The 16047-nt window shown below is 36.1% G+C and overlaps 1 protein-coding gene across 2 annotated transcripts; it reads left to right on the top strand.

Moving 5' to 3' along the window:
* The first annotated feature begins 1246 nt into the window (after window positions 1–1246).
* Window positions 1247–11582, top strand: rbm17 (RNA binding motif protein 17). Of its 2 annotated transcripts, none has more exons than XM_059511932.1 (13): window positions 1247–1368; window positions 1711–1858; window positions 2229–2345; window positions 2634–2800; window positions 3561–3673; window positions 3838–3888; window positions 4382–4508; window positions 7679–7830; window positions 8016–8063; window positions 8572–8648; window positions 8962–9060; window positions 9139–9211; window positions 11267–11582. In XM_059511932.1, the coding sequence occupies exons 2-13, from the start codon at window positions 1736–1738 to the stop codon at window positions 11368–11370; spliced, it is 1251 nt and encodes a 416-aa protein (XP_059367915.1). In that variant the 5' UTR covers window positions 1247–1368; window positions 1711–1735; the 3' UTR covers window positions 11371–11582. The 2 variants fall into 2 exon arrangements, with proteins under 2 accessions (XP_059367915.1, XP_059367916.1); XM_059511933.1 differs by having other exon boundaries at window positions 1282–1420.
* Window positions 11583–16047: the final 4465 nt, after the last annotated feature.

Here is a 16047-nt window from a genome sequence, read left to right as displayed (position 1 = left end):
TGTGTCCAGTTTAAACTGCTCATTTGCATCGCTGTACAGACTTCAGAAAGATCCCAGCGTCAGGAGGAAACCCAGGTAGCATGCAGATGTGGGCCACTTAAAAGGATACTCCTCACCAAAATAAAAATGTTGTCATTAATCACTTACCCCCATGTCATTCCAAACCCGAAAAAACTTTGTTCGTCTTCAGAACAGAAGTCGTTATTTTTGTTTTTTTCCTGTACAAAAAGTATTCTCATCACGTCATAACATTACGGTTGAACTGGCAGATGGACTATTCTGTATTGTTTGTTGTGTTTTCCCCCCATGAGCTTCCCGTTACCCAGTTTCTCCCTCTTGTTTTGAACATTGGCTCATTTGAATAAAACTCAATCAGTCAGAATAATTACATTTGACCATATCAAAATGAGGTTGTTATCATTTTGTTTTGTTCTGAAGATATGTGTCAAAGTCAGACAACACCTGATGATTCATGATCTGAAACATCACTCATTAAAATGTGCAGAAACGAAAAAATTATTTTTACCGTTAAGATAATGTTTTTAAATATCTATGCTCATGCCCACTTAAACATGTGGATCAAATCCAGTTAAATATGTCATAAGTAATTTCTAATAATGAAAGTGGGTTGGCGTTCTTGATAAGATGATCCTTACAAAATAAGGCACCAATGAACCATATCAAAAATATATTATAAAGTTTATTCTTTATTTGCAGGATACTATATTCTGCATTAATGCAAAAAAAGGAAAATAATAATAATAATAATAATAATAATAATAAATAGACTGCTAAAAATTAATTAGTAACAGTTGAGTAAATGAACGTAGATTGCTATATTAATTAATACAATACTTTAATATTATAATAAAGCTTAGTCTACCTGTGATATTCTGTCTTAAGTGAAAAGTATTGCGCAATAGTCCATAAGCAAGTTTCCCTTTTGAAGACTAGAATAAAACATTATGGTCTCACTTTATTTCAAAGTTCATTTTACGCTATTAACAAACCATTAACTACGACTTTGGCTCAATATACTAATTAACTTATTAATAGTTAGTAAGGTAGTTATTAAGTGTAGATATATTATGAATATTATGGAAACGCCACGTCACCGCTGAATGACCTTTACATAACATGACAAAGTCTATGAATCTTTATTATTATTATTTCTGTTCACTGCGATTGAAGGCTCTGCGCAATAAATAAAACGATAAAACCAAACACAAATTATAAAAAAGAAATTGAAACGCGAGCGACGCGGTGGTCAGTTGATGATGTCATTCGTCCGCGACGTCACACTCGTAGCATGTTATGCTAACCGACAGGTCAAAACGAGTAACGTTAGAGGATTTATTTTCTTTAAAGGTGTGCATCTAACTTCATATATTTGACCGTTAAAGTGGATTAGTTATTTAAGGTTAGAAAATAGCCATTTTGTTTATTTATATATTACAATAATCGTTGCGAGCCACATGGAAGTGAATGCTAAATATATAAATAATTCTTTGTTGTATTATTATTTTTTTAATAAGGAAAATTCTAACTGCATGTTCATTTAAATTGTGATTTTAAGTTGTAACACGCCAAATTTCCTTGTTTTCTGAATACGCTAGCTTTTGTTACATAACACACCGATGTTTTGAATGCGTTTGAACGTGTGTTTAATCTTGCTCTTGTATTTATGTTTCGTGTGTGTGTGTTTCAGAGTTGGGTAGGTTGGGAAGGAGGTAAAATGTCTTTATATGATGATCTGGGGGTCGCAACAAGCGACACTAAAACAGAAGGCTGGTCTAAAAACTTCAAGCTGCTTCAGTCTCAGCTGAAAGTGAAGAAAGCTGCACTGACACAAGCAAAGGTGGGTCAGTGTTTATATGATCATATAGATTCATAACTAAAGATAATACATATTTAGGTCCCCATTGTCATGTAAAACCTGGAATATTTCATTTTATTACTTAGTTTTATTTTAAAATGAAACTAAGTAATATGGAAAAGGGACCATGTTATTAAATATACTTTACATTTATGCGTTTAGCTGTATAAGTGGTTAATTATACTTCACAATATTAAATTGGCTGAAAATTTAAATCTGTTCCTGTTTTATTTATTTATTTGTATTATTATCCAGTAGTCACAATAGCTGGGAAAGTTATGGATATTCATTCCTGTGACATGTTCATTAATAAGCTGTGAGAACCAATAAATGAATCTGACATCTTGTGTAGACTCAGAGGACGAGACAGTCCAATGTTCTGGCTCCGGTTGTTGATCTGAAGAGAGGAAGCGCTGGAGATGACCGGCAGATCTCTGATACACCTCCACACATTGCTGCAGGATTGAAGGTAAACTGTGTGTATACTCCTGTCTGAACATTGGCATCAAGGGCTGCACTTTGTTTACTACTACTAATAATAATAATAAAATCTCCAGGTACTTTACTTTGTATGTTAGTAGGGCAAAAAATATGACTGTAAAATAATAACAATGATGCATTTCTTTTTTATATTGTTAGTAATAGAAGTGCATATATTTAATTAAATAGCAGCCATTCCAAGATTTTTTAAATGTAGGCATCACAATGTTTGGCCCTTAAAAAAAACAAACCTTTCACCCATTAATACGTATGGTAGGACTCGACATCGGTTGGGTTTTCATCCGGAGAGGTGCTGATTCCATTGGCTGACGAGTATGACCCCATGTTTCCCAACGACTATGAGAAAGTGGTGAAGAGACACCGAGAAGAGCGACAGAGACAGAGAGAACAGGAGCGACAGAAAGAGATTGAGGAGAGAGAGAAGTATGCTTCCATGATTTCCCATTAATTTATTCAGAAAACGTTGTCAGTATCTGGTAGATCTGTTAATTGCCAACCAATATTGCTACCGATATTTTTTGATGACTGATGCCAATATCTTAGAGAGTAGTCTGGCCAATATATCTGCTATCAGAATATTTTGTTTAATAATAAATAATACAACCATGACAGTTGTGTTAATATTAATTTTGCATAAGGTTTACTAAAATAATTCAAAATACAATTACCAAAAACTCATTTTTTATTACAAAAAAAAGAGGACATAGAAAGTTTGCTTCTTCTGATGTGTATTTTACACTATATGCTTTGCTGCATATAGCTCAAATGTTGACTCATTCACTATTTATTGCACAAAGAATACCTCATAGTTCACAATATTTGCAAAAATTAATACATTTTAATACAGATTTATACACAGCACTTTTAATTTACACACAATTTTAATTTATGTATAAAGTAATGTGTCGAAGACAGACACGAATACTAACAGTTTTTTTTATGTTTTTGAAATTAGACTCTTATGCTCACCAAGGCTATGTTTGTTGGAACAAATTCCTTTTATTTTAAATTTTAATAATATTCCACAATATTATTGTTTTCACTGTGAAGGAACAAAGCCTTGGTGTGCTCGAGACTTATTTTGAAAAAATGTTCAAATATCTTTATTATTCCAAACTTATGACATGTCCTGTATTCCTGATCTGCATAGATTAGTGTTGTTTTATTTTGAACTGTGTGTTAGGAAACGTAAAGAGAGGCACGAAGGAGGTGGAGCGCCGAGTGGATTTTCACGTTTCCCAACAGAAGGCGAATCGGATGAGGAGGAGGAGTATGAGAGAGAAAAGAGGAAGAGGAGTGAGTGCCTTTGAAACATCTCTTCATTTCACATTTCTGTCTTTCGATCTCACTTCCCTATATTTTGTCACTTGTGATCCAAGATGGTAATACCAGGAGGTCTAAGTAGGGCAGTTGATATGAGCATCAGTGTTGTTTAGAGATATTGTTTATGTGGCACACAGATATTGGTGGAGCTGCCATCGCCCCTCCGACATCACTAATGGAGCGAGACTGTGAGTAAATCTCACTGACCTTCTTTCCAGAGTCTGAAATCATAACATGATGTTTAGGGATGCACAGAATGTTCAGCAACCTAAATAATTGAAGAGACCAAATAATATGTACCGAACAATTACGCGAGGCGATCATATAGAGGGCTGCGCTAATGTTTTAAAATAAGTTTATTCTGCTCGGAAAGGCTGCATTTAATTGTACAGTAAAAATTCATGCCTCATTCAAGAAGGGGGTCTCAAAAATGGCCAAAAAAATATAACTTTACTAAAACAGTAAAAAGCACATTTTGGCTATTTAATTTATGCAATGGTGAAATAAATGGCTAAATAAATGTGAACAGTCTTGTTCGTTATTTGGCCCTCAGCCCAGTGTTTCATCTCTAATGATGTTGATTTTGTGTTGTCGAATCATGTCTTTGGCTTTACACAGTCTTGGTCTAGTTGGGGATATGTGAGTAAATCCATTAAAACTGTGTGTTTATTGTCATGACAGCATCATTTTCATATAATGAAGATGGTCGGCAGAGGTCGAAAGCAGCTATCCCACCTCCCGTTTTCGATGAGTCTGATAGACCACGATCTCCACCGGGACCAACAAATACATTCCTGGCCAACATGGGGTAAGAGAGCTATAAATAAAATCATTATTGTTTATAGATACAGGAAGATTCTTATTTACAGTTGCGTTTTCCACATGTGGACGTATAAATTGTGACTTAATCCAAATGCGATTGCAGATTTCGCATTACAATTTGCACTGTGACTGCCACATTTCAGATGAAAAAGCAAAATCCATTTGCAACTGTATTTGCCATATCTTACGAGTTATGAGCATGTCATATTTCAATAGCAATTTTAATTACCATATTAGCTTTTCCACTCTCTCTGCGTCATGCATGTAACCTGCCAAAACTCAAATCGAATCGCAGTTGCTTTTGCATTTGAATTTCCGATGTCTACATCGGAAAAGGCTCCGCTAAAGACAGCTGCCAATCTTTTTTCATGTCTGTGTGAACTAACAGACAACTTTCTTGGCATAATACATAATTGACCTATTGGTAAGCCCCGCCCCCCTTAGTTACTGTTGCTCCCTTGGGCAAACAAATGGAGCAGCTCACTGTCTCGCAAGACAGCTGTCAGTGTGAAAACATTTTCCCACAATGTTTTTGCACAATTTTGGACACAGAAAGCACACCATTCAAGTGGGAATTAAATATTCCATGGAGGGATATATCAAATATTTTAAAATAAATATGGTGGGTAGTTTGAGGCGAGGGTTTACAGATCCCAATGCAAGCGGGATCATATAACGTTCATAATATATTATATTATATTGCAGATGACAACATGCAGGATCAACACTGTTCATGTATCGCAGGGTACGATTAAATGAATGTACATTTAACCAGTTTAATATGAAGAGGCACTGAAATGAAGACCTTCGTTTATGTGTTTCTGACCTACACTGTACATGTCGTGAGAACAGTTCGCTATTTAGGTTTGTAATAGCATGGACTCACTAACTTTACAGTTAGCTAGTTTTAGACAGACATACTCTGCTGAAGCACAAGATGACATTAATGTTCCGCTAGAGCAGATGAAAATTGTAACTTAATGAGTGTATGACAACCAGGAAATGAATGGTTTTGTCTTCATTGGGATTGGGGTTGAATGCTTAGGGACATTTTGCTCTGTTTTGTTTGGATTTAGAAAATGTAAAAAAATGAATTATATTGCCCATTAGTGTTGGCGATATGGTCAAGTTTCAAATTGTCATATGGCCAGTCCGTGAAATCACAGATAGACAATATAATCGTGCATGGGTAAGAGAGCGGCTCATAACTGCATCACTATTAATGCCCTGTGACAAGTTTGCTGCAAAAGTTATCAGTCTATAAGAGCTGCAGAATCAGTCCTGAGGCATGGAGTATGATTAAGCAATCTAAATATGTTTGTTCAGAATAAGGCATTAATATGTACTGTAATAAGCAGCTAATATGCTAGTAATATGCATGCTAATAAGAAACTTGCTAATAGTGGGAATTGGTTGGTAAAGTGTCACCCGGATTTCTGTTTAAACGTGCAGTATGGAATTTTTGGCCACCAGGGGTCACTCAATCAAAATAATAACATGAGACGTACTTTGATGACGTCGGGAAAGAGCGTAGGCTCATGGGAGTTGTTGTTCATTGGAACACGCGCCCTGTCGCTCCCCACATTCCTCACTCATTTTAACTGAGGCCGGCGACACACTGGATGCGTGGCGCAAGCGTCTGAGCTGCGTGGCGTGTCAGTTTTTAATTCGGCTCCCATGTTAATAGGTTAGAGCTTGCAGACTGCCTGTGTGAGCCGCGCGGAAAACGTGTGCATGCTAGAAATAGAACGACGCCTATTTTTCATGCGACACGCACGCGTGTTGGAAGCGTTTCCAGGCAAAATATAATAGGAAAATATGTTTATATGTAATTTTGTACACAAATACATATTAATTCATGACATTTTGAGGTTTGAAAGTCTATAGGTAAATAATTATCGATTTTCGAATATTGCACCTGTCAAACATAAGTCTATTTTGACGTCAATACTGTTGACGGTGTCCTTTATCAGTAGGCTTTATATTTATGTTCAACATGAAGTATGGATATTGTTGTCATGAAGACAAGAGCCTGGTCTGTCGGCGGTCTCCCTCTATGTCACCTACAGCAGCAGCAGTGCGCCACACTTCTGGCACGCAGCAGAGACGCCACGCAGCCAGTGTGTCACCGGCCTTAGTATTTTGACAATCACGTATTTTCGAACGGAGAGATATGAATTATCAGACCCCTATCAAATCAATATTCCATCTAGTAGTAGCTAGTAGTAATATATGTTAAAAAAACACGGTTGCCTTTTGTTAATAATTATAATTAATAAAACACATGTAGATTTACATTATACTCTACATGAGAGCTAGTCCGTCTGCGTTTTACACAAGACATCATCGTTTCACAAAATATACGGATAGATATAGTTAGCTGAATGGATGCATACCTGTTTATTAGAATGCAAACATCTCTCTGTAGTTTCAGCTTGTCACGAAGCTCTCTCCATCTTGGAAATGCAACTCCAATATTTACCCGTGTCTCGTTTCTTCTTCGTCCCAAAACCTTCTCAGGTCATTTATTTCACCCGTACGTTTGCGCTTCACAGAACGTGCAGGCAAAGCATAATCATGATCCATAACTAAGTTATTGATTGAGGTATAAATATGAATATAAACAATATAAATATAAAATATAATAGTCTCGATCAAGGCTAGCTACTACTTTTTCTTCTTCGTCTTGTCTTTGCTTCTGTTCACCTTTGTATTTGCTATTTTTAAAGCAGAAAAATTACATATTGTGCCTTTAATGAATAATATTTAGATTTAATAAAAGGATTTGAATTTAACCAGAAAATGATGATTTAACACAAGAATTCTTAATATTAATAAAGATTTATGCTTAAACAGTCAATATAGATTTTCAAATAATTAATTTTAAATAGAGTTAACATCTAACTAAAGGGTTTAAATTCAACCAGAACATTTTGATTGAACTTAGTTACGTAAATCTTATAACATTTAATATAATAGAAGGTTTAAACTATGAATTAACATATAAACGAATTTCTGTTTAAAGAATTGATTTGAAATATAACATTTAAACTCATAAGCATTAAATCTATATGTGATCAGTTGTACATTACACTTATATATGAAGTGTATTATATGTCATTAATTTAGTCCACTGCTCGTCTGTGTGTTGTTCAGTGGTACTGTGGCTCATAAAATCATGCAGAAGTATGGATTCCGAGAAGGGCAGGGCCTGGGAAAACACGAGCAGGGGTTGAGCACGGCGCTCTCGGTGGAGAAAACCAGCAAGCGCGGGGGCAAGATTATTATTGGAGACTCAGCGGAAAAGAGTAAGATCACACACACACACACACACACACACACATACGCACGCATTTGCAAGCACACAGCAAATATGTCCAAGCCCACACACCACAAGTCCAAAACAAGCATCCTCTTGATTTGTATCATGTTTGTTTTCAACCCCATGTTTTGTCATTCGCCCAACCCATGTGAATGTATGTGTGTGTTTCAGCGTCAGGATCCAGTCAGAATGTGGTTGATCCACAAGCCTCTAATTCAGGTTTGGCTTTATTTTATTTCCTGTTTCCCACACCAGACATTTGCTTCTAATATGTTTTTCTGCCTTGATCACCCACATGTGCCCTGTTAGTCACTAAAAACCATCATGTCTGTTACGTAAATAATGCCCATAACATCCCTAACATGGGCATACAGATATTACAGTAAATAATGACGTTATCATGAGATGTCCTTTCAGGATGTGCTTTATGGTTATTAAACTGTGGAACAAAAATTAGGTTAAAGTACTCTCGTTTCCCACAATGCTTTTCACTACAGGAACACAAAGGAAGAATCATTTAATCGTTCTCATTTGTATGCACCAGAATTACAATACATAGGCATTATATAATGTTTACCTACCTTTTTGTTAAATTTTTTTTTTTTTACACAAATAACCATTTTGCGACACCTGTTTATTACTGTTATCATCAGTGAAGAGTTGTTTGTGCTGGTATATGAAGCTGTATGTTGTGATTTTAAATAGAAATGTACTGTCCGTTTTATAGCGGATGCCTCAAAGAAGAACGAGGCCAACCCTCTTACAGAGATTCTCAAATGTCCCACAAAAGTGGTGCTGCTGCGGGTAAGCTGTGTGTTTTCTTTCTAAACCTTACAAAAAGCTCTCGCAGCTGCTTTTTAAGAATTAAATAGAGCTTCACAAATGTCTGTTTTGGAAATGTAAGTGTGATTAGAGTTATATGCTGCACCCATTTAGGTTGAAACAACAGCACTAAAGCAGATTTAAGTTCTCAATTTATTGCACTTATTTTGTTGCATGCTGTTTTTGGCCCCAGTCCCAGTTAATATGTGCCCCTTTTGACCAGATATTACATGAGAAGCAGCTGATAGTCAGGACAATTTAGTTTAGTTTGCACATAACAACTGTCTGTGTGTAGAACATGGTTGGAAGGGGAGAAGTGGATGAAGACCTGGAAGCTGAGACTAAAGAAGAGTGTGAGAAATATGGCAAAGTCATCAAGTGTGTCATCTTTGAGGTGAGCGTTATGTGAAGCGTGTCTCGCATGTGGATATGTGTCGCTGACATGAACCCTGTGTCTGGCTTGTGTTTACAGATCGCTGGTGTTTCTGACGAAGAGGCCGTCCGCATTTTCCTGGAGTTCGAACGAGTCGAATCGGCCATTAAAGGTGAGTGGTTTAAAGACAAACTTAAAGAGTGTGTGTGCAGGTGGTCTTCATTTCAAGTGTCCCAGATCTCACTTAATAAAGCAGGGAAATGTGTGAAAGCCGTCCCATAGGTGTTGCATCACCTTGCTGGTTACATCACTCCCTCACCTCAAGGGATACCAGACCAAACCAGTTTCCACTCGCTCACTAAACACTGACCGAAATATTAACTGGCTGGATATGACCTCATCCTTCAAAGCTTTTTTAACCTCAACAAGGGCAACATTTTAGGTTAACAACTTGATTTGTGTGTTCATGTTCTGTTGCTTTGTGAAATATGAAAAAATGTTTTCCTAGCTTCATATTTGTTTGTCCAATTACATTTGAGCCCCTGAAAATGAGGGGATGGTATAAAAAAGCATTTTATTTAATATTTTTGTTCAACTCCTTGAATTAAAGCTTAAAGTCTCCACTTTAATTTCTTCTTGTTTCATTTGAATTCTATTCTGGTGGCATACAGAGCCAAAATGATGAATATCGTCGGTGTTCAAATATATATGGACCTATCTGTATATGTTTTTCAGAATTCTCTGTTGAATAGAAAGTTCAAAAGAACAGCATTTCTTTGAAATATCAATCGTTTGAAACATTATAAATGTCTGATCAATTTAATGTGCCCTTGCTGAAGAAGTACTGCTTAAAAAAGAGAAAGAAGGGAACAGGAGAGACCTGTTCGAATACAATCATCGTTTTTGCAATTCTGCATTTAAAATTGCACGCTTCTTTTAAGTCTCCAAATTCAGCTTTTGGCCACTGTGAGTCAGGCATCTGGAAACAATGCAAGGCTGAAAAAACACTCTGAAACGAACACCTGCTTCACTTCTTGGGGTTGGGATAAAGCTCGAAGAATGCAACAGTGCAAACAGACATTTCATAACGGTTGGTTGGGGAGGCTTTTTTTAGTGGTTTGTTTAAATTGGCTTGAGTGTTGCCATGCCATCAAGGGTATTTTTGATTATAGGTCATTATTAAAAACCCACTTTAATAGTTTAAAATGGCAACAACCCTCTAGTGAGATCACGTGGGGGAAACCAAACGTTTTCTGTAGGGGATGTTTTTAATGATGGATTTAGCAGCTAAGTACACGTCTTGCAACCTTGTGTGGTTTAGTTTTTTTTCATCATTCATCTGCCGGGGTCTCACGTTTTTCAAACCAAAAAACGGGAACGGACCTTGTGAATAGCCCTAAAAGGATCAGAAATCATTCATATTTGTTGTTTAAGAAATATTCATTCATTCTCAATGTTAAAAACAATTGAGTTGATATTTATAAAGAAATGATACATAAGGGTTCTTTGAATTGAAAAGAAATGCTTGTAAAAAAAATTGAAATCTTTGTAACATATATATACATTGTAATATTATATTGTACCATAATATAATATAGCTGTGTCTGTATGTGTGTTTGTGTGTGTGTGTATATATATATATATATATATATATATATATATATATATATATATATATATATATATATATATATATTAATATATATATATATATATATATATATATATATATTAATAATAATTATAATACACACACTACAAATAAACGAGTCCAGATCATTAAAATCTATATTTTTTAATCCATTTAACCAAAAAATTGCAAAGACGGAATAGGAAATGAGGTCATATCCTGACAACTTTTATATTGAAGTTTAATGCTTTAGGACAGTGCCATCAACTGGTCATAACTTATACATCATGTTAAATGTATTTATAGCCTTTGAACGTGTCCAAAAGTCACAAACTGTTTAAACATTTCTGTTCCACTATACAATGAGCAGTTTGTGCTCATATTCTCATAATTGCAACTTCATTGGAATGATTTAACTATGTGCTATAATATCTATTAAATTTGATATATTATATAGTATTTTGTAAACAATTTTATATATGTGATCAGATTTTTTGTGTGTGTACTGAGCCAGTGTCATAGTGTAATTACAATTGATCTTGATCTATGAGTATTTTTAAATGTAAAGATAACTGCTGTTGTTTTTGTCCTCCTCAGCTGTGGTGGATCTGAATGGGCGGTACTTTGGAGGTCGCGTGGTGAAGGCCTGTTTTTATAACTTGGATAAGTTTCGTGTTTTAAACCTGGGAGAGCAGGTGTGAGTGGGACATCCAGAGCTGCACAGCCATGAGAGAATCAACACCAGGAGGAAGTCTTCTGTCGTCCTGTAAATAGCATGAGTAGTTTTATACACACTTGTAAAATATTAGCTTCTGCCCCTTTCCACAATACATTTTTGATATCTCAGTCTAACGTGCAGAGAGTTAAGTAAGCCATGGCCATGAGTTTGCAGTTGGACTATTTGTTTAGCTCAGCTAGAAAATAAGAAAAGAGTTGTTCGTATTGAAAACTCATTTACTACATGGTTTTGAAGAAAGAAACCGTTACAAGCTCATGTTGAATGGGGTGATGATGATGGTAATGAATGAGTCCTGGTTCATGATTTATATAATCAGACATACAAGTCCCTGTGCGACCCTAGAAAGTAGTACACCTACATTCTTCTGTCGTGACATAACGGCGACTCCCATGAGCCCTCACTCTCTGATCCACACACTATTGATAGACTTAAAGAATGATACTTTTCAGTAATATGTGTCTTGACCTGAGCAGAAACTGGGTTTGGCGTGTTACTCAATAAAAGGTGATTTCGTAACATGTACTTTTTTTTTTTTAATCTTATTTGCATATGAATGCGTCACCTAAATAATATTTTGTGTTTTACCTGATAACTATGCATGTTAGGTGTATGATGGTTTATGTTCACTGTGAAATATGTTAGACTGGGTCAGTGATGGTGTAATGTTCTGGTTTGGTGAGAAAAACACACTTGCATAAGACGAAGTGCGTGCTGGGGAATAAAGAAAATAGACTGAACTCCATGAGGATTCATTTAAACAGAAAAGATACTCATCAAATGACTCTTGTATGAACACAGCGTCTGAAATATGGCAGAAAGGGGAAGAGCTGTTCAGGTCACAAGTTCAGCACTGGGTATTGAGCTAGAACAAATCTATTTATGGCAGCTTGAGATGATGGCTTTTATAGTTTTAGGACATTTGATTTTCAATTGTTGTGCTATGGACATAAAGGAGACCATTAATCGTGCAGCTTTATGAAGCAAGATATACTATTTCTGAGCACGTTATACTGGTACGTAATAAAATGTATCCTTCAGGATACATGCACATCATTCCCAGAATTAGTTCAAAATATCAGACATGTTTGATATCCTCCGACTGAACGGATTTATCGTCTGAAGATAAAAGAGTCTGCGCCCATCATACACTACATGATTTCTGTTTTCTGTATATCACGATTTCTGAACTTATCCTAGTGTGTGTATGGGGAAATAATTATAGAGGTGGAAGGAGATATTTACAGTTGTGGGGGTTTATGCAGTTTTATGATACACTATTTTAGATTTGGTGGTTTATTTTTAGGGTGGCCCACTTTTGAATGTTCTTAATTAAAGGGATAAGTTCACCCACATGTTTGTCCAAACATGTATGCATTTCTTTCTTCTGTTGGAAACAAATGAAAATGTTTTGTGTTTTGTTTTCGTTTGTCTTGTGTTGTGTTTTGTTTTTTGTTTTGGACCCCATTTGCTTTCATTGTCTGGACAAACAATTCTTTAAACAACACCTTTTATTTTCCGCAGACGAAGTAAAATCATAAAAGTCTGGAACAACACATGGGTGAGTAAATTGGTGGTGAACTATCCCTTTGAAACTCCCATCTGGACTTTATACAACCGTCACCAGACAGAAATCCGTTAGCTGTGTTAGCGAGGTGTTGATTAGCTGCTGATTGTTTTTGAATTGCACTGACTCTGCTTGTGCGTATGTTGAGGGCTTGAGTTGCCAGTTTCATTTACAGTAAACAGGACATCAGCACACTGCTCTGGACAGTGTTTATCGATGAAATTTGTAAAATTAATTTATGGTGCATGACTCATTTTTTTTTTTTTTTTTTTTTTTTTTTAATGACCTTACAATAATGGCTGAGTAGATCCCTTAAAATACACCTGAAGGATACAGCTGACAATAATATGCTCCAAACTATCATATAAGTTGTTTCCTAAGAACTAGAAAACACTTTCTCTAAAATATAATCTCAAAGGTTGACTAAGAATTTGATTCTTTCCTTTAATAAAAGGAACTCATTGCTCACTAGCTCAGGACATTGATAAGTGTGTGATTGTGTGCACTTCACTGTGTGTGTGTGTCGTGTTCTCTCCGGTCTATTCCTGTTTTTGACATCTTATCCCTGTGCAGAGTTAATCAGCTCTTGGAACAACTTCAGGATCACTTGCCTTTCACTCTCTCTGCTTATTTATTTTTACTTATAGAGAGTCATGTAACACTTTACAGTAACGGTGTGTATCACAACAACCCTGCGTACTGTTTAGTGTTTACTTCAGAGACTCGTTTCCTATTGTAGGTATTTGTATGTTCTTGTTCATATGCATGAAGCAATTCACATTTCCACATCTTTTACGTGAAGCATGTCTTGCAAGCAACTTCAATAACAGATCTAGCAGTTCACTTCACTGAAAAGCCATCAACGTCACGTCTGCCAGTCAGTAACCCAAATTCCAGTAAAATCTCCTGCATGGAGCGTGTGCCTGTTAACATTATTTATACTGTTTCCTAAATAGCTCAAGATTTCTGCCATGAGAACGGTTTGAGAGTTTCTACTTTTTCAAAGAGTTTTCTGTTTTCAAATGAAACTTTAAATGAAGGTGTTCAGAATGCTTCAATCCAGTTGCACGAGAAAGCATAACTGTTTGCAATTGGGCACAAATTTGTATTATGCGATTCACTTGGAAATGTATGATTTTGAAACCTAGCCCTTGTGGTGCAAGAGCAGATAAGGCCTATACAAAAACTAAGAACGTCATATGAATTTCCATCATTGTGATAAGTTTGCAAAGGTGTTTGTTGGTTGCAAAGATGTTCAGGGCGGTTATTACAGCTTTGCTATGTGATCTGTAGTGTGATCCGGGTGGGTTTAGGTGTTTGCTAACTGTCCCAAGTCAAAAGAGCCCACCTCCAAATCGCCAGATAAAGTTTTGGGCCTTTAGTGATCAATTATAGCCTGTTGAAATGGATAAAGTATTTATTTAAAGTGTTTTTTTTTTTTTAAGGAAAGAAAATAGTAGCACAACCAATCCACGGAAAAGTATAGGCTAATTAATCTCAATAGTACAAATTTAAGACTTACATGTAGTTTATTAGCCTACTTTTAACTTCTAGACATATACTATTTATATTTAAATGTAATAATTTAAGATAACAGATCATTGTATGCAACGCGACTTAAAAATGAGGACAATAGAAGCATTTTAACAAACAAAAGAGCAGTATAAGTGCTTTATGACAGCTTTCTTTCACACACTGCTAAGAGAATACGTTCTAGAGTGTAAACAATTTTTGGGGATGATATTCATTTCAGCTCACCCAGTGTGTCCCGCGCAAATATCAGCCAAAAGAAAAAAACAGAGCTCGCTCAGACAGTGATCTGGGTCAGCTCGGCAGTCGATGGGAAACATGTTCATTGTGCATTAACAAAGACATGAAAGAGTGGGAAAGTGTCATGAAGCTTGGGGAAAACAAAGCGGTTCTCACATGACTTGCAATTAACTCGTTTTCTTTGGGTATCGCATGTCTGTGTGAAAAGAGGAGAAACAGAATGACTTGTTTTCCGATGTACCTTAATAAAATGTCTTCTAAAATATTGTTCGGTAAGTGTTCTAAAGCGCTGCCACGTGAAAACTAGACATAAAATAAAAAATAATAATATTCCATTTAAAGATGAGTGTAATTTTCTCGGGCCAGAGATGGTGTGATGTTGTAGAGTGATGTCACGCTCTCGGTTTTCATCCTGTACGTGCAGCTCTCAGCATCTCCCCGAAGAGCCCAAAACCAACAAAGGCGTGATTAATAAATGCAGCACAGTCATCTGTTTCTCATAGACGTTTCTCTATTATATCACTAAGTATAGCAACTCAGCTATATTAGAAATTTAACAAAATAAAAAGGAAAAAAGGCGTCTGCATTAACGTTAAGTTCAGAAAAGTCACCATTTATATAATGTTCCAAAAATGTTGAATTGTCATGAATCTAGAATTTGGAACTCTTTCGGAAAATCTTTTTCTTATTTAGGCTTTAAAAAAAACTCTAGAAATTAAATGCACATTAAGTTTCATTTAATTACTGATTCATCAGCTGTTTTTTTTAAGTACAAGCTGATGCGGAAATAAAACAGACTCCTGTTATTTCACATGCAGCCTAAGAGTTGACCGTTACATTCAGTATGAATTTACTACTTTTATGGCAGAAGATCATCATTAGAAAAACAACAAGCCTTTTTTTTTTTAGCTCGAAGACGCTTGCTATTATTTCACGGGTTTATGGAGATTGATGGGTTGATGTAGTGACTCTCCGCACGTAGGCAAGTGGGGATGCCCACTCCACGCGTGACCTGCATTTTGAATGCACTTGAGTGCACAGCCTTGCAAGCCTTTGATCAGTTTGTGCATAGCATTAGCCTCTAGAAATATAACAAAATATCAACATAATTATAATAAGTAGTCTGTTATTCAATGCAGGACTATAGAGCGTGAACATCATAGCGGTGTATTTTTTTTTCTTCATAAGAACTCAACTCTCATTTGGCCGCCAGGTGGCGCTTGTGAGCGCTCTCTCGGGCAGACACGCCCTCTGTGGTGACGTCACAGCACCGCGCTGCCGGTTCCGTATTTAAAGCGCAGACGA

This window comes from Carassius carassius, chromosome 26 (assembly GCF_963082965.1).
Source record: "Carassius carassius chromosome 26, fCarCar2.1, whole genome shotgun sequence".
In the NCBI taxonomy this organism is placed as follows: domain Eukaryota; kingdom Metazoa; phylum Chordata; class Actinopteri; order Cypriniformes; family Cyprinidae; genus Carassius; species Carassius carassius.
Note: the sequence above shows the minus strand (reverse complement) of the source record. Positions and strands in the feature narration are given on the sequence as shown.

Coding starts and splice junctions, on each gene's coding strand:
- rbm17 (XM_059511932.1), top strand. CDS start 1,736: ATGTCTTTATATGATGATCTGGGGGTCGCAACAAGCGACACTAAAACA. Junction 1,859..2,228: donor CTGCACTGACACAAGCAAAG/GTGGGTCAGTGT, acceptor CATCTTGTGTAG/ACTCAGAGGACGAGACAGTC. Junction 9,212..11,266: donor AGTCGAATCGGCCATTAAAG/GTGAGTGGTTTA, acceptor TGTCCTCCTCAG/CTGTGGTGGATCTGAATGGG.